General features: G+C 54.3%; 1 protein-coding gene across 1 annotated transcript; it reads left to right on the top strand.

Moving 5' to 3' along the window:
• The first annotated feature begins 1,321 nt into the window (after positions 1–1,321).
• On the top strand, positions 1,322–17,525 carry RIPPLY1 (ripply transcriptional repressor 1). The gene is made up of 6 exons (XM_039489192.1): positions 1,322–1,548; positions 9,772–9,930; positions 11,976–12,261; positions 13,054–13,129; positions 16,332–16,402; positions 16,810–17,525. Exons 3-6 carry the CDS (start codon positions 12,155–12,157, stop codon positions 17,048–17,050), a joined length of 495 nt encoding a protein of 164 aa, XP_039345126.1. The 5' UTR covers positions 1,322–1,548; positions 9,772–9,930; positions 11,976–12,154; the 3' UTR covers positions 17,051–17,525.
• The last annotated feature ends 6,258 nt before the right edge of the window (positions 17,526–23,783 follow it).

Below are 23,783 nucleotides of genomic sequence, written 5' to 3'. Positions count from 1 at the left end.
CAGCCATCACTAATGTCATGCACATAGGGAAGGAGCGCGCTGTAAGTGCCAGGCTAGCGCCAGCTCCCTGCCCAGCCAGGCCAGTTTGAGCAGTAGTGCAAAGGCAGCCTGAGGGGTAGTGCTATCAGGATGCAAAGCCCTTCAAAACGGAGACCCTCTGTCCCTGCTCCGAGGTTCTGCTCATCTGGGATGACCCCACCTCGGTCCCTAGGTTCAGCAGTGACTGGGCCAGGGAGGAGGCTGTGTGTTTCCCTCCTGGAGAAGATCCCCTAGGCTCCCTCGCTGACTGCCTGATGGGAACAGCACTAGTGAGAAGGCACAGCTCCAGTACGCTGTCCCTGTGAGCCCCGCTGTGGCGTCTCAGGTGACAACAGAGACCTGACCCTTTGGAGGTGAGGGGACAGCTCAGGTCTCCATGTCCATCTCATCCTGGGCTCTCTCAGACTGCTCCCCACCCTAAGCCACAAACCTGTCTCCTCTGGGGCGTGCAGCTGCTCGGCCCCTGCCTGGCATTCGCTGGCTAACTCAGCACTTCTTAATGCTGTAGGGTTCCTGCCGCTCCTGGTGCATACAGCACAGCAACGCATAGGCCTCTGAGCGCTGGGATGGAGTGAGGAAAGGTCCCCCAGCCCCCATGCTTTCTGCTCTCCAGTTACATTCTCCTCTGTGCAGGGCTCGTTCTCCTGCATTTTCTCCTGTTCCATGTGGTGTTTTCAGGTCCTGCCACCCCAGGTGGCTTCGGCTGAGCACTGAGGGGAACCTTGCCTCCTGTCGCACTAGCTTAGAGTCCAGTAGCGAACACAATCCAGTTGGGACACTCCCAGGGAAATGCCAGAGAGCGGCGGGACGGCCCTTGGGAGTGGATCTGATCACCCTGCTTGTCCCACTTTGGGAAAATCTTTATTTCGAATTCAGCCCCTTTCCCTCTTAAAACATCTTCTGAATAAGCCCATCTCTTTGCAATCAGTTGGCTCCCCAGTGGGTTTGGGGCTACATTTGGGGGTCACTGCAGTTCTGAGCTTGAGCCATAGCGTGCGCCAGCGCCTCGTGGCTGAGCCCCCCAAACCCTCAGACTGCGGGGGAGGAGAACAGGCTGTGTTCAGGATCGCTTCCTAATCTTTCCTTGGAGGGGAAGCTGAGACATGTGAGAGAGGACTGGGGCCTGAAAGGGAATGACGTCATCCGGGAATTAACTGCTGCAGAGACATGCTTCGCTTTTTGTCTTCGGTTTGGTGACCAAGCAGGGCCCCAGGCCTCCAGCAGGGGGTGCTCTATTGCCTACTGACAACCTGGATTGTCACATTAGTGGGGAGAACTTAAACTTGTTGGTTGTGTTGGCCAGGTGCCCTCCCTTCTCAGGCTGGCCTTTCCAGGTCTCAGGCAAACCCTGTCTGCTAACAGCCTGTGCCACAGAGACACCTCGGTTAAGTGACTAAGGCCTGGGATGTGAAGTCAGAAGATCTGGTTTCTCTTCCTGCCTCTGCTAGTGAGTTGCTGTTGACCGTGTGCAAGTCACTTAGGCCAGATGTGGGCAGCTGGAATTAATGGGTGAGTTGATTTCCCGGGGCACTTAATGCCCACGTCTCTCCTGGCCACTAACGGTGTCTCCAGCTGGCACCTAAAAATGGAGATGCCTGAGTTGGTGGAGATGATATTTTGAAAATGTTGGTAGCCACCTGGCTATGCCTCGATATTCCCATCCCAACCCAGGGGTCTCCCTGCTCAGGAAAGTGCTTCATAATCTACAGAGGAAAAGCACCACCCAAGTGATGGCTCAGTGGTTTGCGCATAGGCCTGCAAAACCTAGGGTTGTGAGGTCAATCCTTGAGGGGGCCATTTAGGGACACGGGGCAAAAATCTGTCTGGGGATTGGTCCTGTTTTGAGCAGGGGGTTGGACTAGATGACCTTCTGAGGTCCCTTCCAATCCTGATATTCTATGAACAACTCTATAAGTGCAAAGTGTTTATAATAATGTCAGCCTAGGAGAGGTTCTGTAACTGTCCAAGGGCACTAGGGTGAGCTGTGGCTGCTGATTTCAGGTGGAGAGAGGGATCCTTTTGTTAGCAGCCCCTCATCTGGCACAAGGAGGAAACAAACTGAACATCAGTGTGAGCGCCCGCTGCTTGGCAATAGCAATAGCCCAGGCTGGCACTGTGAACGGTCCCTAAGGGCTGCTCTTGTTCTGTACTCACGCTGCTGTTCGGTGCTCTGCTGGGGTATTTCTCCAGCTGCAGCCCCTCTCTCAGGCCCTCCATTGTGCCTGGCTTCTGCCAGGCCCCTCCCAGCATGGCACGACAACGTGGACAAGTAGCCCGCTGCATTGTGCATATGCTTCTGGAGTTTTGCAGCAAATCAATGTCTTTCCCCGTCTGTTTCAAAAATCCCCACAGGTGCATTCAGAAATGGGGCCTGTCACCCCTAAAAGACACAATCATTGCAGGCCAGCTGCCTCTTTCCCTGGGAAAGTCAGCAGCAGGCTTCGACAGTAAGGTTGCCAATTTTGGTTGGATATATTCCTGGAGGTCTCATCACGTGACATAATCTTTAATTAAAGATTAATCTTTAATTCCTGGAGACTCTGGGATGATTCTGGAAGGTTGGCAACCCTATTTGAAAGCCACAACCTGAGAGAGAATAGAACGAACCACAATTGCCTCTGGCCTGTCCCCTTTCCCTCAGAACTGCCTCTCCATCATTTTGTTGCAAGTTTTCCCAACATTTGTTTCCCTCCCAGTCACCCAGTGCCCCCACCCTCCAGCCCAGCGGTTTGATGGTATCTCAGCTGTCTACCTTTGATATTTCTATTGAGCACATCACTCTAGTATCTTGGCACTGCCCCTGTTAGTCCCAGGGCATTTCACTGGTGCCAACCGTCTGGGTCGGATCCCAGCTCTGATGTGATCTCTGGAGATGACTGCAGTGTGGACTCCAAAAGTGGAGTAGACGTGTTTGTTCAAAGGACAGCTTAGGCCCTGCCAAGTGACATAGGCAGAGCAGCATCCCCCTCCCTGAAATGCAGACAGGAAAAGAATCATAGAATCGTAGGACTGGAAGGGACCGCAAGAAGTCATTTAGTTCTGTCCCCTGCACTCACGGCAGGACTAAGCATGAAAGAGGACGGAGTGTTGAAAGCCGGCAGCAGCCTGTACATATGGCTCAGTGACACTCCACGAGTGCATTGGGACTGGGTCAGGCCAGGCCAGGAAGTGAAGAAAGGAACGAGGGGAAATCTCATACAGACAAGCTGGCACCCAGAGAAAAATGCACAGTGGCTCTGAAATACTTACCGGAAATACAGGACCTGGAGGGAGCGACGGAGTAGCCCAGTGGAGATTGCACAGGGGGCACGAGTATCCAAGTGCAGGAGGACCATGTCTCCTCGGGACAGGGCGAGCAGAGAGCAGGCCAGGGCCCAGGGGATAAAGGATTTCTAGTGGTTAACTGCAGCTTTGCAAAATCCATCTGCAAATCTTAGCCTGGGGTCAGAGGCTTATTCCAGATCAGAACTAAACCCTTGAGAGGATGCAAAGCATCGAGGAGTTGGGGACACCTTTTTGTTTGTGTCCTGCCCCCCCCAATTAATTAAAAATGTAAATATTTTGCAAGGGGTTTGGGGTTTATTGCCCATGTGATTTCGTGGGGGGTGGGGCAGGGAGGACAGAGCAAGAAGATGGTTTGGGGCAAAGCTGAAAAGTGCAATTCCCTGCAGAGTTTGGGGTGCTGATTTGGTGCAGCCTCCAATCTGTGCCAAAGTAGGAAATTGACTGGGCGTGGCATGACGCAGATGGTGAGAGCTGCCCGTGGTGGTGGAGAGAAGGTGGGACTCTTACTGGTGAGTACAGGATTTCCCCTAAACCTACAGAGCTGATTTTAGATAGCAGCATCCCATAAGCATCCCTTTGAATTATCTCAGCCAGTGCATGGGGAAGCGTCTCGAAACTGAAGGTGAATTAGACACAGTGGTGGCAAAATGTAAGAGTTCTTGAGTCAGTGCAAGTGTCGTTTGGCTACTGCTCTCGTACCTCCATCCACACATATGCATCATTGTGCCCCCATTAGATCCTCTGGTGGCATAGCCGTCAGCACACGGGTTTTCCTTGGAGAGCTGCCATCAAGGCACTGGCCAGCTGCAGCCCCACTTAGCTTATAAACTCAGATTCTCAAGATCAAAGATCACAGGGATACTGCTGCAGGCATGGTACTTCTGTCACCAGTATAATGGCAGATCTGCTGTAGATAGGCCAGGGCTCTGCAAACTCTCAGCCCCATGGGGTGTGAGAAATCCAGACCCATCAGGCATGCAGAAAGGGGGTGTATGACCCTGTGACCTTTGTCTGACTCTGTGCTACAAACTCCGAAGTGTGCTGGGTCCAAAGGTCTGGAGAAGTGACAGCTAAGCAGAGTGTGCCAACACCTTCCCAGGCCAAGCTGTCGCCTGTGAAAAGGGCAAGAGAGACCATTTGGGAGGCTGAGGTGTGAAGTCTCCCATTTAGGCTACACTTTCCAGACTCCTGTCCACTCCGCTGATCCTATCTTTGCTGGTGCTAGACATGAGATGGGTTAACGCTGCTACGGGGTCCTGGCAAGTGTGATCAAAGAATTGCTGCACTGACAAAGCAGCCGGTACGGCCATACATCAGACCTGTCTAACCTCAGGCTTGGGGCTTTCCCAGGGCCTCAAACCTGCATCCAAATCGCAGGCTCTTTCGTGTGAAAGTGACACTGAGTAGCGAGGAGGAGGGATAGAGAGAGAGCCCTGTTAGGCTGCAGAGGAGAGCGTTGGTGAGCAATGGGACCTGCTGTTGGTGGGAGTCGCTGAAAGTCGGGAGCTGGCGTTTTAAAGAATTCCTGTCGGTGTTTTTGCTTTGTCAAGAGAAGCTGTAGGGCCAGGGGAGTGGTCACCATGGCCAGTTTCCATTCACAGGAAGCCAGGCGGTAGATGGGGGGGATGCTGGAAGCAATTGGGCTGGAACCAGGGGTGAGCTGGAGCCGGTTCGCACCAGTTCGCACGAACCGGTTGTTAAATTTAGAAGTGGTTTTAGAACCGCTTGTAAACTGGCTTCCCTGCGAGGGAAGCTTTGATGGGCCCCGGTCGGGGAGCCTGTAATTCCTCCTCCCGGCCACCAGGGGGCGCTGCGCTGCGGGAGCCATGTGGGCTGCCTCCAGGCCCTGTTGCTGCTGCTCCTTGGACCTCTGGCTGTGGGGCTCCTGCTGCTACGTTGTGGGTTCCCAGCTGCTCTGCTGGACCTGGGCTGCGTCCTGCTGCTTGGGCTGCTCCCAGCCGCTCTTCCCACCCCCTGCCCACAGCCAGCTCCTGTTGCAGCCAGCCTGTGTCACACCCCCTGCCTCCAGCTAGCCCTGCCCCACGCCCCTGTCTGCAGCCAGCCCCATGTCCACTGGTGCCCTGCAGTTCTCAGGGCAGTAACCCTGCACACCTGCTTCAATGAGGGGGGCAGGGAGCAGCTGGCACCCACACATGTGCACACCCTAGGGTGACCAGACCGCAAGTGTGAAAAATCAGGACAGGAGGTGGGAGGTAATGGAAGCCTATATAAGAAAAAGACCCAAAAATCAAGACTGTCCCTATAAAATTGGGACATCTGGTCACCCTAGCACACCCCAAAGGAGTGGCGGGGACCCACACGTGAAACAGAGCTCATTTCTAGTTCAGGCCCATCTTTTTAAAAAAGAACTTTAGGTAGGGTTAACATACATCCGTATTTTCCCGGAGATGTCAGGCTTTTTGGTTCTTAAATCGCTGCTCCCGGAAAAATACGGACGTATGGTAACCCTATTGGTACAAAAAATACATACTGTGGCACATCCCTTAAATCAGAACTTTTTATAGGGAACCCGTTGTTAAGATTTTAGCAGCTCATCACTGGCTGGATCCCTTGACAGGGCAGGTTGCTATGGTGTGCAGTTGTCAGGCCCCCCTCACGTGACCACAAGTTGATTTATGACTAGTTTATAGGGTGCTTTAGAGCCCAGGTAAGGAGACAATGTCCCTGAACCAAAGAGCTTGCAAACGACAACAGCCAAGTCTAGACCCAGGGAGGTGGAGAAGGGCTGCACTGGTGATGGCAAAGGGATTGAGCTGGGGCGTATGCGTACGGCTTGTTTGTACCGTGGTGGTTGTATAAAATATAATGTGAGCGGGGGGCGGACAGGTGTGGGCAGGGAGGCCAAGCTGTGGGGTGGGTGGGTAGGGCAGCACGTCCCTGCCTAGCCAGGCATGTGAGGTTTGGCTGGAGTGGAAGAGGAGGGAGGTTTCCAGGTGTCACAGGGTGACTGGGCCCTTGAAGAGGGAGCAGGGGCCAGTGCACCCGGGGCTGCTGACCTGCTGCGCCTTTGGCGTTTACAGGGAGGCACTGGGGCCTTTGTAAAGAGGAATGGGGCAGAGGGCTGCAGACGCTGTGAGGCTCCTGCAGGCTGCAGAGAGCTGCTATCCGTGGAGCCCGCTCAGCCTAGAGAGGTAAGGGCTGAGAGCCAGGTGAGCAGGACTCGAGCCAGGGAGGGCTGGGAGTGGCTTGCCAAGGCAGGGAAGTGCTGCAGAGAGCAGATCAGGGAGAAAAGAGAAGCCCCAGGACTGAGCACTGTGTGATTTAGGCCATTAAATTAGCCCCTAGGAGAAGGGGCGCTACTGGGGGGAGTTAATAAGGGGTGCAAGGAAGAGACCGGAGGCAGGCTGCTGCTGAGGCACACCAAGCCGGAAAGGGGGTGCTGTGGAGCAGGTGTGCCATTCTAAAGCGCCCCCTTCTGGCCTGCTGTGGCTCGGCAGCGCCCTGGCTCAGGTTGTGGGTTGTCTGCCCAGAGCTAGCCTGTAGGGCCTGATTCTCCATAATGCTGGGCAGCTGTGTCTCTTGCTGACTCCAGGTGGAATTACGGGCGCTTAGCCCCTCTGATTATCGGGGTGTCGGAGTCGAAGCTGTTGGCTGGGAATGAGCTTGGGTTTGGTACACAGGGCACTCCAGGGAGATGGAAGGCTCTGTATTAAGAAGAGCATGTGTCTCCACACCACCAAGAGTTGGCCCAAGACAACATTGACAGTGGGCCAAGTCATCCAGCTGGGAGGTGTCCATTCGTCCTGAGCAACCCTACAATAACAACTCAGGCTCCTGAACAGGATGGAGGAAAACAAGCTGAAAGGCAACAGTTGTCCATCCGGTATCAGAAACAATGGGGAGGACAAAACGGGGTCTGCGCCCACTGAACTCGATGGCAGAGCACCTCATGCCGGCAGTGAGAGCAAGATGGAGTTCAGGGTGAGGATGCCATGGCTAAGGCTGAAGTGCTTCCACACAGAGCTCAGCAATGCCCAGGGTGTGTCGGCTCAGCGCTCGCTCTCTTTACTCCAGGGCAGGCCCATGTTTTCCTAACCACTCTCTCACATCTGTGCACCTCACAACCTTAATATATTTAGCGTCCTAACGCTCCTGGGAGGCAGGGAAGGGCTGTTACCCCCATGTCTCCCCAGCCCTCTGGTTTGTGTGTGCAAATGGCATTTGCATGTGCAGCCTGGCTAGGCAGACCCCGATGGCTGGAGGGAGGAGCGTGAATGCACACGCAAGCTGGAGTGCCCCTAAACACAGATCCAAAGCATTGTAAACTGGAGCGGAGGGGATCCTGAAAATCTGCGCCATGGTGTCCATCTGTCTGGTGCGTACAAATAACCCCGATGTGATCCCCCTCTCCCCCAGTGTAACAACGGCAATGGGGCACTCAGGCTAGTTCCCAGAGGCTGCAGGGCTCTCTGGAGCAGGGTAGCGGGGAGGGGAGGATGATGGGGGATCTGGACTGACTGGCTGAAATACCTCTCTCAGCAGCAGCCTTCTCTGCCCTCCCCAGGGTTTGTTATTCTAAGACTCCTGGCCCAAATGAGAAACAAATGGGGAAATGTAACAAGCCCTGCACAGGCTGCCGTGCAGGCAAAGGCCTAACCACCATCACAAATGGGGGGCAGAGGGGAGCCCCAGGGGTGACAAATTGTGTTCTCCAGAAGGGCCCAGCAAAGCCTGGAGTGCTCGTTCCCAGAGCTGGAGCATTTGGGACAGCTGGACGCAGAAGGCAGAGGCTGGACGGGACCATTTGCTATTTTCTTTCCTTCTCCCACATTGAAGGCATCTTGGGAGAGGGGGCTGACCCATGACCCCACTTTGCCTCCTGCCCCCATCCCCACCCTATGCGTGTTTCTAATCCGAGTCTCACCCAATGATGAGAATAGCAAATGGGGAAGAGGCAGATCTTTGGAGTGGGTCTCCTGGGATAAAGTGGGGCATCCTACAGCATCATGTTTAGGTTGCTTTTATTTATCTCTTTGCACGCCCTACATCAGCCAGGACCCATGTGCTTCTTGGTGTGACACTATGCTGAGGCTGAGGGGGATGGTTGCTGACTCTGTTTCGAAATGAATGACAGTTAATCTGGGGTTAGAATAAGGACAGCGAATGGAGGAAGAGGGGTGGGAAGCAACTGGCATGGAGTCCCCTCCAGATCAGACCCTCAAACGGAACGTCCCTGGAAAGAGGTTTATTTTCCCTGCTGTACAACACCCAGCGGCAGCTCTGCACAGTGGGCCTTGTTTGGAATCAGACGCATGCTGTTTCCCTGCCTGCCTGCATCAGTTTCCCCTAGTCTCAGCTGGCAGGTGCGTGATGTGAAGTGCCCCATAGCCCATGCTCCCGTATGGATAGCCACATGGCACCCCAGCCCCAGAGGGTGGGGATGGGGGAGAGGCCCAGCACAGAGGAGGTAACATTTCGGGCCTTATAGCACCTGAGCAAACACGGTTGGGAGGGGGAATAACCCCCGTGACTCCCCAGAGGCCGAGCAGCACTGATCCCCTAAATGTGCCACAAAAAGACCAGAGAGCAGGCCCCTCATGTTTGGAATCAAAGGGCAGTCGGAGGTACTGGAGCAGCCAGCATGAAGGGGGTGGGGAGGGGGTTGGCCAGCGCTGGAGTCCCATCCATGCACTGAATCCCCAAGTTCTTTCCCTTGATTATGTCTGTTGAACAAGCAGTGGGAGCTGGGTCGCCTCATTGGCAGGCTGCTGTGTCTCAGAAAGGAGACGTCTCATGGCCGTCAAAGCTCCCACTGACTTGCAGAGTGACCTTGAGCAAGTCACATACGCTCCGATCTTCAGACGAGTTTAGGCACCTAACTCCCACTGAAATCCCCTTGACATGGGAGCTAGGTGCCTAAATACCTTTGAGGATGTGGGCCTTTCCCTCCCCATGTCTGAGCTTCCTCCACTGCAAAATGGGGCTGACGATGCAGCCTAGCTAATGATTTTATACTGCCGGGCTGCCCATCATCCTTGTATGTGGGCACCTTCCCTATGAAATTGACAGCAAATGGGGAGGTTGCTAGGGGACTTGGGATCTCTGGCCTGGCTCCTTCGGAAGCGTCCCATCTCAGCTTGGGCTACCCTTTGGTTTGTTTTATTGATCTCTCCTTTGTAAAGGGCTCGGAGAGCTGCAGCTGGCGAGTTCTCTGGTAATGGTAGATACTGTTGGGGGGTAAACTTTAAATGACGTTTTACAGAGCTGAGGAGCAGCTTGTCCCAAGAAGTCGAGTACCGAGTATTAACAATCAGACACGAGCAAGCTGCTGCACTGAAAGCAAGGACTGCTTCGTAGCTTGAGACTCTTGTGTGATCCGTGGGTGTGATGCACAGACACTTTATAGCTAAGCAGCATGCTCAGTCCTGCAGTGCTCAGCTCAGAAATACTCACGACAGGCATTTTCTGTTGTTGGATTGTCCATAGGATCCTTTCCCCGGCTTCTTGTTCCAGGGCCAATGGTTGCTTCGCCAGAAGCAGTGGCCAACCCTAGGGTCGGAGCGGCCTGTTGAAGTCGGATCCCTGCTCTGTGACCATGGACAGGAAAGAACCGGAGTGCTGGCTTCCAGACATGCAGCCTCGGAGGTGAGTGAAAAATCAGCTGCCATGGTGAGGAAGGGCCCAGCATGCGCCTGACTTGATACAGCTCTGAAGGGGTGACCGTGCCCCCAACCCAGCATTAGGCTGTCTCGGGGCTTGCAACGTCCAGCGATTCAGGTGCTCTTAGGTGCGCCGTGTGCAAAGTCCCTCCCTGCATGTTTGTCCGGGCTGTGCTGACTCAGCAGGGGACATTCCCTCCAACTCCTTCCTCCGGGCCCAAAGCTGGGGCTGGGGGAGTGGGGGCTGTGGCCCCAGCCTGGCGGTAGAGATTTCCCAGGGCTGAGGGAAGGGGAAGCTGGCCTGGCGCAGGGCGGGAGGTGGAGATGTCACTGCAGAGTCAGTGTTAATCGGAGGCCCCGTAACAAATCCTATTAGAGCTTCATTAGGGCCCCTTTGGGGCTATAATTATCAGAGGCTCCCTCTGGTGCTGCAGATACTAGAGCAATGCCTCCTCAAGGCCAGATGGGAGGGGTCGGGTGACGGGCAGACTGGGAAGCAGAGAGGCGTGGGGGTGTGTGAGACACGGGGCCTGGTTGGTCCCGGCCTCATGCCCTGTGCAGCATATCCCCTGTACGGAGCAGGGGTGAGATGGTGCTGTTCAGCCCTGGGCCGGTTTTGCACGCCCTTTGCACTGTCAATGGGGGTGGGGAGAGGGACCAGTGCTGTGAAGGCAGCTCTGGCAGGGGCTTAGTGGAGGGTGCATGGACTGTCCACCCTGGGCGGGTGAGAGGGCTCTGCGCGGCTGGTCTGCCAGGAAATTCCAGAGTCCTGCTCCCCAGGGAGCCCCTGCTAATGGCCCAGCACCTGCCGGCAATGCCCAGCTGAAAACAAACTCATTTAGGGAGACGCACAGGGCTGCCCCTAGCAGCGGCATAGCCTCATGCCAGGCTGGGAGGACAGAGTGCTTGGGAAAGAGAATCTCTCCTGCAGAGCCGTGGGGCTGGGTGCCGGGAGCTGGCTCCCTGAAGGTCCTGCAATACACAGAGCTAGACAAAAGCGGGGCCTGTCATCCCCAGCTGCAGTGGGGCTGCCCCATTGGTCACCCCTGCTGAATTATCCATCCTTCTCTTGCCAGAGCACACAGGCCTAGGGGGACCTGGCTGCCTTGTGCTGCTCCAGAGGCACCAGCTGCCTGTTTCTCCTGCAATCATAGAATCATAGCATATCAGGGTTGGAAGGGACCTCAAGAGGTCACCTAGTCCAACCCCCTGCTCCAAGCAGGACCAATTCCCAACGAAATCATCCCAGCCAGGGCTTTGTCAAGCCTGACCTTAAAAACCTCTGAGGATGGAGATTCCACCACCTCCCTAGGTAACCCATTCCAGTGCTTCACCACCCTCCTAGTGAAATAGTGTTTCCTAATATCCAACCTAAACCTCCCCCACTGCAACTTGAGACCATTACTCCTTGTTCTGTCATCTGCCACCACTGAGAACAGCAATCAGTGATGCAGCTCAGCCCCAGAGGAGGAGCAGGGCTGCTCCTTGTACTCCTACATCCCAGACAGCAAATCCTTTTGACTACATGCATCCAGCCCCGCACGTTGTTGCTGGGGCTGAATCTCTGGGCTGCCCTGGTGCTGTCCAGCCTGCAGAGCAGTGGCCTGACCTCAGTGCAGTCAGAGCAGGGACTCTGAGCCCAAGCCTGCCCCTGCCCTGTGTGTGTCCCTGGCAGCTGGATGGGGCCCGCAGTGAGAAACCCGCCATTGGTACCAAGCCAGGCCCGCTTCCCTATTTACCGCTTTGTTACAGCCCTGAAATCTCTCGCCTCTCTCCCCTCCCCTCCCCTCCTCTGTTCCTTGCCCCCCTCCCTCTCTTTCCTTCTGGCCCTCTCTCCATTATCTGTGCCATCCTGCACAGACCCATTTCCTCCCCATGTTACTGCCCCCCGTCCCCTCCCTTAGGGTAATGCGGACAAAACTCCTAATCACCCTCATTAATTGTCCGCTCCCCACTCCCCCTGGCCCCCTGGGGCATTTCTCACAAATGGTGTCTAACTTTTCCCTTCTGTGTTTTGTTTTTCCACTGGAGCTGACGGTTCCCCCCCAGCCTCCCGCTGAGCTGCTGTTTACTCAACTGGGGCATGCTGGACACCCTGGGACCTCCTGCTCTCCCCCCTTCCCCAGCCCCGACCAGGCCGGGATGGCTATAAAGGGCTCTTGGGACAGGCGGGAGAGAGACACCTCACTCCTTCTTCGCCTGCTCACCTCATGGAAGCTTCTGTCCACGCTCCCCTCGGGCTGGCTGGCTGGCTCCAGGGCCCGCTGGGTGCCTGGGGCTGCGGGCGCCCTGTGCAGGGCCGAGAACAAGGCGGAAGGTAATGAGGATCTTGTGGCCACAGTGCCCGTTGCCCGCTCTGTGGCTGGCGCAGCTGAGTCGGAGGAGACGGGGCTGGCAGAGCGGGGAGCGTGGCGCTCCGTGTCACTGCTGTTGGCAAAGGGGCGAGGGGGGGGGGTTCATACGGAATGGGGTGCATCTGACTGTGATTGTTAATAAGGGCTTTGTACTTCTCTCCCATTCTGCCCTGGCAGCTCAGAAACAGGCCCCCCAACCCCCATGTCCAAACCCACCTTCCAGATGGGGAAACTGAGGCCCAGAGGGAACACCTTGAGACCGTGCCAGAGGACCAGGATGCAGGGACTCTCCTGCTGTCACCGCTAGCCCTTAACCCCTGAGCTCTACTTTTGGGGGAGTGTTAGGGTGGGGGCTGCAGTGCAGTGCTTTCCCCTGCCCCCCCCATCCCTTGGCACTGAAAAGCGTAGGGCTTCTGAGGCAGTCCCCCCAGTCCCCAGGCAGTGAAGCCGCTGGCAGTCTAGGTGCAGGGTCTGTCCACAAACAACAGATCCCCCAAAGCGGGGGAGGCAGAGGGCTGGGGACGGGCTGTGTTTGTGGATGGGGGCGGGATGCAGGATGAGGGATCTTAGTGCTGAGAACACCCTCGCCCTGTGTGGGCACGCGGGTGCTATGGGCCGGCATTTGCCTTGGTGCTTGTGCAAAGCCATGGCTCTATCAGCTGTGACGAGCTGGGGCTTCTCAGCATGATAGCGCCCTGGGCCTGCTGACCACTGACTGGCCCGCTCCAGCCCCCTCTCCTTGTCTCACTTTGCAGATCCCCACCTCTCTGGAGACCCTGGCTTCCCACTGCAAAGGACCTGTGCAGGCAGAACAGGGACCAGACAGACCTGGTGAGTTTCACCCTCCCTGATCAGAGGGTATCCAGCTCAGCCCAGCCCCAGAATTCACCTGGTCCCTCTGGGGCTCAAGGTGGGTCAGAAGGCAGGGTTGGGTGCTCGCTCTTCACCTCTGCATCACAGCATCCCTAGGATGAGCAGCCTCATTCCCGAGGTATTTCCCCTGGGTTCTTTTGCCATCTCTGGGGTTATTGCATTCAGGGAGCTGTCCTTGGGTGACTTCCAGCTCTGGATTCTGTTTCCATGAGGCCCAGGGCTTCAGCTCGCCTGACGGGACACACTGCAGAGTGGGAATTCAGGATGGAGCTCGTGGGAAGCTGCCTGGCTGTGAGATTGGGGGACTGGGGGACTGGCTCCCAGGGGAGATCCATCCCTCAGCTAGGGCTGGACAGCACCTGACAGGGCCGGATCCTGTGCTGGCCCCAGGAGATGGACAGGCTGAGCTGCTGGGCCTTTTCCACCTCTAACCTCTGAGCTCCACGGGCTCGCTGGGCTGCACACAGGGACTGTTCGGGGGCAGGGGCAGAAAAGGACTGAGGGGGGTGTGAGGTGGGAGCCAAGCAATGTTATTCTGAGTGCAGGGCCTGGCATCCTGATGCATGGGATCCTTTGAGTAGTCTCCATTCACATCCCACTGGAGGCTAGTGGACCGACCTCCCCTGGCTGGCACCTCCTGGAGGCTGGCGGGTGGGGCAGACCTCCCCAGCTGGTGCCCCCTGGAGGGTGGCAGGCAGACCCCCCCACCTGGCTGGTGGAGGCTAGTGGACAGAGCCCCCTGGCTGGAACCCCTTGGAGGATGGCAAGAAGCCACTCCCCATGCTGGCATCCCTGGAGGCTGGTGGGCAGACCCCCCCCCATGCTGGCACCCTGGAGGCTGGCAGGCAGACCTCTCTGGAAGCCAGGGCACCTTTCCTCATCCCTCCCAGCTGGCACAGTCTCTCCTTTTGAAGGCAAGCGGCTGTGAAGTGAGCCCCCTCCCTGCAGTGGGTAGTGTAGGCCAGTGCCAGGCTGGCTCCTCTGCTGGCAGGGCTGGCTCTCCCTGGGTAGCTGCTGTGGGGGGTTAGATTTCAGAGGGCTCTGGGTGGTGGGAAAGGGACGCCTCTTCCCTGGCCAGGGCCGGGATTCCTCAGGGGTTAGTGGCGCTGGGCAGGGGTTTGGCATGGGCGGGAGATTACAATGGATAAAGCCCTCCCGAGGGTAGAGCCAGCTTCCTCCCTGGCCCTCTTTGCTGTGGGCACCAGGGAGTGTGTTCAGCAAGGCTGGGGTGGGCGGAGGAGGCCGAGCCACATCCCCTCAGTGGGCTCACTTCTCAGCGTGGGTGGCAGCCAGCCGGAAGGAAAGGAAATCTGCCTTGCTGGGTGTGATCCCCCAGGGATGGGGAGCGGCCAGCATGGCCTCCCTACTCCCTGCACTGCTCATGTGCCCTGCCCCGTTGGAGAATACCAGCAGGCAAAGGAACCACAGAGCCCAGGAGAGACGACAAAGCCCCAGAAGGGCAGCTGGCTCCTCATGCCAAGGCTGCTGTCCTGGCCGGGCTAGCAACAAGGCTCCCCACCCTCTGCTGGGAGCAGGTCCCACAGCCTCCCCCATCTCACGAGCAGGAACCTTTCCCTACTATTCAGCCTAAACGTCCCCTCTCCTCATCTCATGCCATTGCTTCTTCTCCTGTCCTGCCTGATCCCACAGAGAAAGTACGGGACACTCCAGAGCTGGGAAAGGACCCACGTCCTCTCCCGGCCAATGCAGGCTGGTCCCTGCAGCGCATGCATCAGTGCTGGGTCTGGGTCTAACACAAGAACAAGGGGACGCTGGTGGGAGGCAAGTTCAGAACTGGTTCAAGGAAATACTTTCCTTCAGGGCACCATGCAGGACTCTTACTACTGGGGGTAAGGATGCCACTCTCCCTGTGGGGAGGTTAGTCCCTATCTCCCTGCTTGCAGGATCTCCCTCTGCAGCAGCTGGTGCTGAACATAAAAAATTAAGAGTCAGACCAAAGGTCCATCTAGCCCAGTATCCTGTCTTCCAACAGTGGCCAATGCCAGGTGCCCCAGAGAGAATGAACAGAACAGGTAACCATGAAGTGATCCATCCCCTGTCACCCATTCCCAGCCTCTGGCAAACAGAGGCTAGGGACACCATCCCTGCCTATCCTGGCTAATAGCCATTGATGGACCTATCCTCCATGAACTTATCTAGTTCTTTTCTGAACCCTGTTACAGTCTTGGCCTTCAAAACATCCTCTGGCAGGGAGTTCCACAGGTTGACTGTGCATTGTGTGAAGAAATACTTCCTTTTGTTTGTTTTAAATGTGGTGCCTATTAATTTCATTTGGTGACCTCTAGTTCTTGTGTTTTGAGAAGGGGTAAATAACACTTCCTTATTTACTTTCTCCACACTAGTCAAGATTTTATAGACCTCTATCATATCCCCCCTTAGTTGTCTCTTTTCCAAGCTGAAAAGTCCCAGTCTTAGTAATCGCTCCTCATACGGAAGCCATTCCATACCCCTAATCATTTTTGTTGCCCTTTTCTGAACTTTTTCCAAATCCAATGTCTTTTTTGTGATGGGGCGACCACATCTGCATGTAGTAGTCAAGATGTGGGCGTACCATGGATTTATATAGAGGCTTACTATCTATGCCTTTCTTAATGATTCCCAACATTCTGTTCGCTTTTTTGACTGCTAGCCCCTGCCAGAGACAGGCCACGTGGAACCTAGCCTCTGATCTAGTCTGATGAGATGGGTGGGGTCATATCTTTTATTGGCCCAACTTCTGCAGATGAGAGATATTAAGACATGACCTCACCCACTTTGTCTCTGATCTCCTGAGGCCAACCCAGCTACAACACCACTGCAAACAACAATGTCCAATCTTTGATCTAGGCTGGTGGGTCCTGTGTGCCGGAGCTGCCCCTGCTTCCCTTGAGAGATGACCCCATGGCCCAAGAGATCCCACTGGCAGGCCAATCTTTCCTGCTAGTCAAACTAACTTTTCCTTTGCTTAGTTACATCCTATTCTTTCCAGCTAGAGACCCTCGGACTCTCCCGGTGTACCTACTACATCCCCCATCCCTGCCCCTGGAATCCCATCAGTCCCCACAGGGATCCTAACTCGCCCCCATCCCCCATGCTGGGGGGAGGCTGCAGCGTAGGTGCTGAAGGCATGGATCCGAATTCCTGTTCTGTGTTTCCCAAGGCCCGCGGCAGCGAGATGCTGGTGGATGGTGGCTCAGGCAAGGCATCAGCACTGTTCCGGCACCCCGTCAGGTACGTGCACCCTACAGTGCCGGCACGCAGGCTGCTTGCTTCTCTGCTCTGGGGGGGTAACCAGCACTCATGGTGCTGGCTAGAATGGAGCGTCAGCTTCTTGCACCTGACTCAGCCAACACCCCACTGGCCATCCCTGCAGCGCCCCCCTGCTTGGCCAGTCCCGCCCTACCTTTGCCCCATAGCTCTGCTGAGGCCCTGCAAGCCTGTCTTGCAGCCCCACTCCTGCTACTCTACCACTGGGCTCCCCCCACACAGCTGTGCCGACACCTCTCACTCCTGACCTGCAGCCCCCTTCTAGCCCGGTGCTGGGCCCCATGCAGGATGTGCTGCCCCTTTCACACCCCTGGGCTTTCCAAAGAGGAAGCGGAAGGAACCTGTATTTCTCAAGTGTGTTTTCCCCACAGACTCTTCTGGCCCCGCTCCAAGTCCTTCGATTACCTGTACAGTGAGGGGGAGAAGCTGCTGGAGAACTTCCCCGTGCAAGCCACCATCAGCCTCTATGAGGACTCCGACAGCGAGGAGGAGGAAGAGGAGGAAGGCTGGGGGGAGGAAGGGCAGGTGGAGGAGTCTGTGTTACAGCAGGAGGCAGGCTGCCATCAGGAGCCAGCTGGGGCCAGCCAGCCAATAAAGCTGTGTCTGAAGTGACCCCCACAGTGCCCAGCGCACCTGGGCAAGACTCAGCTGTGGGGATGAACGCCACACCACCTTCCCCGGTGCTGCCGGTAAAGGAGCTTGCCAGAGACTCCACCCCACAGTGCTGGGACCCCAGCCCTTGCCGCCCTACACCAGGGTGTGTGTGTGCGGTGATGGGGTCCAGAGGGTTGTTTGGAAGCATTTTCAGGTCTCTCCACTAGGAGGCACAGTTCACACTCCAAGATGGTCCTGCTGGAGGCGAGAGGCCCCCGCGCCTGTCCCAGGTGAGCAGTCAGAGCTCGGGGCGGCCGAGCTAAGTGTCTGCCAGGGAGAGGACTCTCCCATTCCAAACCATGACCTCCCCTGAGCAATGCCTACCTAGTGCTGGGGAGCGGGGCTGGGCCGAGGGCAGAGGCCAGCTTGCCCTGCTGCACCAGCCCCTTTGGGAGCCGGATGAGGGGCCTCAAAGAAGCCTGCCCAGACAACACTGCGGGAGCTGGGCTCAGAGCGAGTGTTCCAGCCTGCTCCCCATAGCCCCGAGGGGGTAATGCCCCCACTGGGGGCGCTGGTGCCCAGGTGGAGCTCAGCTGTGCCCCTGGGTTTTAGGCTCTATGTTCTGGGGGTTACTGCATAGCAGGGCATTGAGGAGTGAAATAAAGCATGTGATGCTCTAACATCAGGGTTCATGGCGCTGTGGAGTCCATGGCCAGGAAATCTGCCTGCCATGGGGAAGCGGGCATATGTGTGATGGGGGGAGGGATGTGGGTGGGGGAATGACCTGGTGGGAGCAGGGCAGGGTCATCAGTGTGTCCAACAGAAGGTGGGGAGGATGGGACGCGGGGGGCCCCACAAGGCAGAGGGAAGTGCCAGATTAGCAGATACCCCCTTGCTCCAAGGTCTGACTGCTGTCCTTGGAGCCAGGCACAAGATTATGGCGTCTCCGACCTGCACCTCTGTCTGCAGGGGGCAGGTGGCTGATAGCCAGTCTCTGGGTGGGGTGAGGACTACATTGCTGGCCAGGCCAGGTGCCAATCTGTGCTCTGACCTGGGGCACCCTCTCCATTAGCACTTGGGGGCAGGTGTCCTCAGGCAAGGACAGTGCAGCCCTGCAGGCTAACAGGGCCGGAGAAGGCTGCAGGGGGTGCCAATGCCCGCCACTACACAAGCCTTGCCATGCGGCCGGGTTCAGAGCAGAATCCACAGTGGCATTCAGGGACAGGAAACTCTCAGTTGATGTCAAACTGCTTAAATAGCCCCATCTAGTGGCCGAATGCGGCACGGCTCAGAGCCACAAAGGGGAACCAGGGCTGCCCATTCTTCACTACAAAACTAAATGTGACTCGCTGAACTAATAGTGTGACTGCAAGGTCTAGCCCGGGGGTAGTCAACCTATGGCACACGTGCCGAAGGCGGCACGTGAGCTGATTTTCAGTGGCACTCACACTGCCCGGGTCCTGGCCACCGGTCCGGGGGGCCTCTGCATTTTAATTTAATTTTAAAAGAAGCTTCTTAAACGTTTTAAAAACCTTATTTACTTTACATACAACAATAGTTTAGTTCTATATTATAGACTTATAGAGAGAGACCTTCTAAAACGTTAAAAAGGCACGTGAAACCTTAAATTAGAGTGAATAAATGAAGACTTGGCACATGACTGCTGAAAGGTTGCCGACCCCTGGCTAGTGGTTAAAGCTCTACATCGGGAATCCGGAGATCCGACTTCTAGTCACGCTGCTAGAAGATGCTGGTGAATTGACTGAGGGGTAAACATATTTGCTGTTTGAACATCCAAAGCCCCTATCTCCCCAGACCTGTTCCCCACTCCCACCTGCCCCTCTTTCAGGCTGGCTCTTAGGGTGAGTGAGCAGGCTCATAGAAGGGATGAGGGTCATGTCTGCTGAGGATGCCCAATGCTAGGCCCACGCGTGCATTTGCAGCAGCTTAACTAAAGTGGCTGCAATGGGACCCCACCACAGTTTGACTGGTGCAATGTCCATGTAGACCAGGGGTTCTCAAACTGGGGGTCAGGACCCCTCAGGGGACTGTGAGATTATTACACTGGGGGGTCGCAAGCTGTCAGCCTCCACCCCAAATCCTGCTTCACATCCAGCATTTATAATATATAGAAAAGTGTTTTTAATTTATATTGGGGGGGGGTCACACTCAGAGGCTTGCTATATGAAAGGGGTCACCAGTACAAAAGTTTGAGAGCCATTGATGTAGACAAACCCTGGGGAGGGGCGCTCTTATCCCAGAGTCAAAGTGCCTTCTTCTGAGTGTGCTTAAGTCAGGAGTGAATCAGAACAGGTGAAACAGGTGTCCATACACAGACCTACACTGAAATAACAAGAGGTGGGACTCCAAAGCAGGGTTGTGGTTTTGGTACAAGTTCAGGTGTCAGCCCTTCCCAAGTCATAGCTTCTGCCTCTGAGCTTTTACGGGCAGCCCTGCAGAACCACCCGAGCTCTGAATCTGTTCTGGCTCAAGGATCATCCATACTATTGTTGGCTACGTTCCAGCTGCAGAATCTTTAATCCTGCTGGGGATCCGTGAGCCAGGAAGAACCCAGTTTGACTCTCCGATCCCCAAACCTCTGGCTGCCAGAAGCTGGGACTGGATAACAGGGGATGGATCACTCAATAATTGCCCTGTTCTATTCATTCCCTCTGAAGCATCTGGCACCGGCCACTGTTGGAAGACAAGTTACTGGGCTAGATGGACCATAGATCTGACCCAGTATAACCGTTTTTATGTTCTTATAGGTATTAGTATTGTTATAAGGGTCCCAGTTCTAAAACACAGCCTCCAAACAAAAACCTATGCTACTTGTAAACTGTAATGAAAACTCCAGGACCTCTAATTGATACCCATCCTAATTATGGTGTGGTCAGGCCTTTTCAAAATATTAGCAGCTACTGACACCTGGTGGACATTAGGCGTGTTGCACTTTAGTTAATATTTTACTGTAGGATTGGAGATTATGTGAACCTCTTGAGCTATTTCTTGAGTTGGCAAAGCCCATTCGAGTTCACAGACCTTTCCTTCTGTCATTTAAGAGCATGGATCCCTCTCAGTTTGATTCGTCTAGGGAAAATGTTGATTTCCAGCTAATAGGCAGCTTGTGATCTCCATATTATGCATCAATCACTGATACCCTCAATTTAAACAACACTTTGCTGTTCCCCTTTAAATCAATATTTCTTAGGCTACGTCTATACTACCCACCCGGGTCGGTGGGTAGTGTTCGACTTCTCGGAGTTTGATATATCGCGTCTCATCTAGACGCGATATATCGAACTCCGAACGCGCTCCTGTCGACTCCGGAACTCCACCACCGCGAATGGCGGTGGCAGAGTCGACGGGGGAGCCGCGGACTTCGATCCCACGGCATCTGGAGGGGTGAGTAGTTCGAACTAAGGTAGTTTGAGTTCAGCTACGCTATTCGCGTAGCTGAACTTGCGTACCTTAGTTCGACCCCCCACCCCCAGTGTAGACCAGGCCTTAGCTACAGTTGTGTGGACCCTGTCCCCTGCACTCCCATAGTAAGGGCCTCATTTTATATGTCAAAAAGAGAATCTTGCACTCTAGTCTCCACCTAAAGTCTGAGAATCAAGCTGGGTCTTATGTGACTCCTACACCATGAGTGAATGGCTGTTTGTACAGTGTTAGGAACAAAGGACTGGTAGGGTTGGCTCCTCTGAGGTGCAAAAAACCAGGACATCAGGGATGATCTTGAGGCTAAACCCATAAACCTAGACAGCTGCCAAAGCGTACTGAACCCCGTTATAGATTTTCCCAGGATAGCTACCTCACACAAGGGATGATTCTGCAGCTCTTTCATATTATCCTGTTCATAAATATACCAAGCTCCATTTTAAAACTAGTCCTTATTGGGACGCTGTTCTGGAACCTCCCTCATGTGATGGTTAGATTTCCAGCCTAAGTTTATTTGTGGCCAGTTTATCCCCATTTCCTCCCTGGTGTTGTTGTAAGAGCCTTAGATGATAGACATAAGAACATAAGAACATAAGAAAGGCCGTACCGGGTCAGACCAAAGGTCCATCCAGCCCAGTATCTGTCTACCGACAGTGGCCAATGCCAGGTGCCCCAGAGGGAGTGAATCCAACAGGCAATGACCAAGTGATCTCTCTCCTGCCATCCATCTCCATCCTCTGTCGAACAGAGGCTAGGGACACCATTCTTACCCATTCTGGCTAATAGCCATTTATTGACTTAGCCACCATGAATTTATCCAGTCCCCTTTTAAACATTGTTATAGTCCTAGCCTTCACAACCTCCTCAGGTAAGGAGTTCCACAAGTTGACTGTGCGCTGCGTGAAGAAGAACTTCCTTTTATTTGTTTTAAACCTGCTGCCTATTAATTTCATTTGGTGACCCCTAGTTCTTGTATTATGGGAATAAGTAAATAACTTTTCCTTATCCACTTTCTCAACATCACTCATGATTTTATATACCTCTATCATGTCCCCCCTTAGTCTTCTCTTTTCCAAGCTGAAGAGTCCTAGCCTCTTTAATCTTTCCTCATATGGGACCCTCTCTAAACCCCTAATCATTTTAGTTGCCCTTTTCTGAACCTTTTCTAGTGCTAGAATATCTTTTTTGAGGTGAGGAGACCACATCTGTACACAGTATTCGAGATGTGGGCGTACCATGGATTTATATAAGGGCAATAATATATTCTCAGTCTTATTCTCTATCCCCTTTTTAATGATTCCTAACATCCTGTTTGCTTTTTTGACCGCCTCTGCACACTGCGTGGACATCTTCAGAGAACTATCCACGATGACGCCAAGATCTTTTTCCTGACTCGTTGTAGCTAAATTAGCCCCCATCATGTTGTATGTATAGTTGGGGTTATTTTTTCCAATGTGCATTACTTTACATTTATCCACATTAAATTTAATTTGCCATTTTGTTGCCCAATCACTTAGTTTTGTGAGATCTTTTTGAAGTTCTTCACAATCTGCTTTGGTCTTAACTATCTTGAGAAGTTTAGTATCATCTGCAAACTTGGCCACCTCACTGTTTACCCCTTTCTCCAGATCATTTATGAATAAATTGAATAGGATTGGTCCGAGGACTGACCCTTGGGGAACACCACTAGTTACCCCTCTCCATTCTGAGAATTTACCATTAATTCCTACCCTTTGTTCCCTGTCCTTTAACCAGTTCTCAATTCATGAAAGGACCTTCCCTTTTATCCCATGATAGCTTAATTTACGTAAGAGCCTTTGGTGAGGGACCTTGTCAAAGGCTTTCTGGAAATCCAAGTACACTATGTCCACCGGATCTCCCTTGTCCACGTTTGTTGACCCCTTCAAAGAATTCTAATAGATTAGTAAGACACGATTCCCCTTTACAGAAACCATGTTGACTATTGCTCAAGAGTTTATGTTTATCTATGTGTCTGACAATTTTATTCTTTACTATTGTTTCAACTAATTTGCCCAGTACCGACGTTAGACTTACAGGTCTGTAATTGCCGGGATCACCCCTAGAGCCCTTTTTAAATATTGGCGTTACATTAGCTAACTTCCAGTCATTGGGTACCGAAGCAGATTTAAAGGACAGGTTACAAACCTTAGTTAATAGTTCCGCAACTTCACATTTGAGTTCTTTCAGAACTCTTGGGTGAATGCCATCTGGTCCCAGTGACTTGTTAATGTTGAGTTTATCAATTAATTCCAAAACCTCCTCTAGTGACAGTTCAATCTGTGACAGTTCCTCAGATTTGTCACCTACAAAAGCCAGCTCAGGTTTGGGAATATCCCTAACATCCTCAGCCGTGAAGACTGAAGCAAAGAATCCATTTAGTTTCTCCGCAATGACTTTATCGTCTTTAAGACACTGTAGAAGTGCAGAGAATCATCAGTCATCATCGTTTTAGTTATTTATAAGCTGCAACATGTGGTGCTGGGACCAACTTTTGCAGCTCGGAAGTGTTTGGTTTGAGCCCTTTTCTGTTGTTGGTAGCAACAGCACCAATGCTTCTGGGGTCAGAGCTCAGCTGGCAGTGGGATGCACTACTACCTGTCAGCAAGGTGAAGCCTGGCCCATCTCACCCCATGTCTTTAACTGCCCTGTTGGCATGGACTGTGAGCTCTCTGGGCAGGGCCTGTCCCTTACTGTGTGGATACAGCACAAGGCACAACGGGGTTGGGATCTCAGCTGCGACCTATAGCAAAGGGACTCTTCCCCATGACCCCGGCAGCTCTTGGGCCAGGCAGGCCTCCACCGGGAGCAACTTCCTTCCAAGTCTGGGGCAAGTGGAGAAGACTGGTGCTGAACATGATTGGTGGAGCCAGGTCCCTCTGCAGCCACAGAACAAGGCCCTGGCTTGGTGCGATCATGGGCCCAGACACTGCGGTGAAGGGCGCATCAGAGCCGCAGCGGACGGAGACGCCGCCCACCGCTTCGTGCCCACTCCAAGCCCCTGCAGCGTCCTGGCATGACCCAGCCATTAGGACTACAGCTCCCAGAGCACCCTGCGGCGCAGAGGCCTTCAAACCCAGAAGTGGGACGGCCCTTCCTTCAAAGGCTGCCCTCTGAGTGGACACAGCAGGCGGCAAGGCCCGCCTCTGCCACGGTGATTGGTCACAGTAGGAGAGGCGTCCCTCCCCTCCCATTTTGTGATTGGGCAGACTAGATGAAGCGCTCACGCCTTAGCGGATGAATTATTGGCCATAGACGTCTGCCAGCTCCGCCTCCGCTCTGTGATTGGATA

Source organism: Mauremys reevesii, linkage group 9, assembly GCF_016161935.1.
Source record: "Mauremys reevesii isolate NIE-2019 linkage group 9, ASM1616193v1, whole genome shotgun sequence".
Lineage (NCBI taxonomy): Eukaryota > Metazoa > Chordata > Testudines > Geoemydidae > Mauremys > Mauremys reevesii.
This window is presented reverse-complemented; position numbering and strand designations above follow the sequence as displayed.

Bases quoted from the DNA above. Each gene is read 5' to 3' on its own strand.
- RIPPLY1 (XM_039489192.1), top strand. From the start codon at position 12,155: ATGGAAGCTTCTGTCCACGCTCCCCTCGGGCTGGCTGGCTGGCTCCAG. The intron at 13,130-16,331 runs GTGAGTTTCACC...GTGTTTCCCAAG, and splicing joins ACAGGGACCAGACAGACCTG to GCCCGCGGCAGCGAGATGCT. The intron at 16,403-16,809 runs GTACGTGCACCC...TTTTCCCCACAG, and splicing joins CTGTTCCGGCACCCCGTCAG to ACTCTTCTGGCCCCGCTCCA.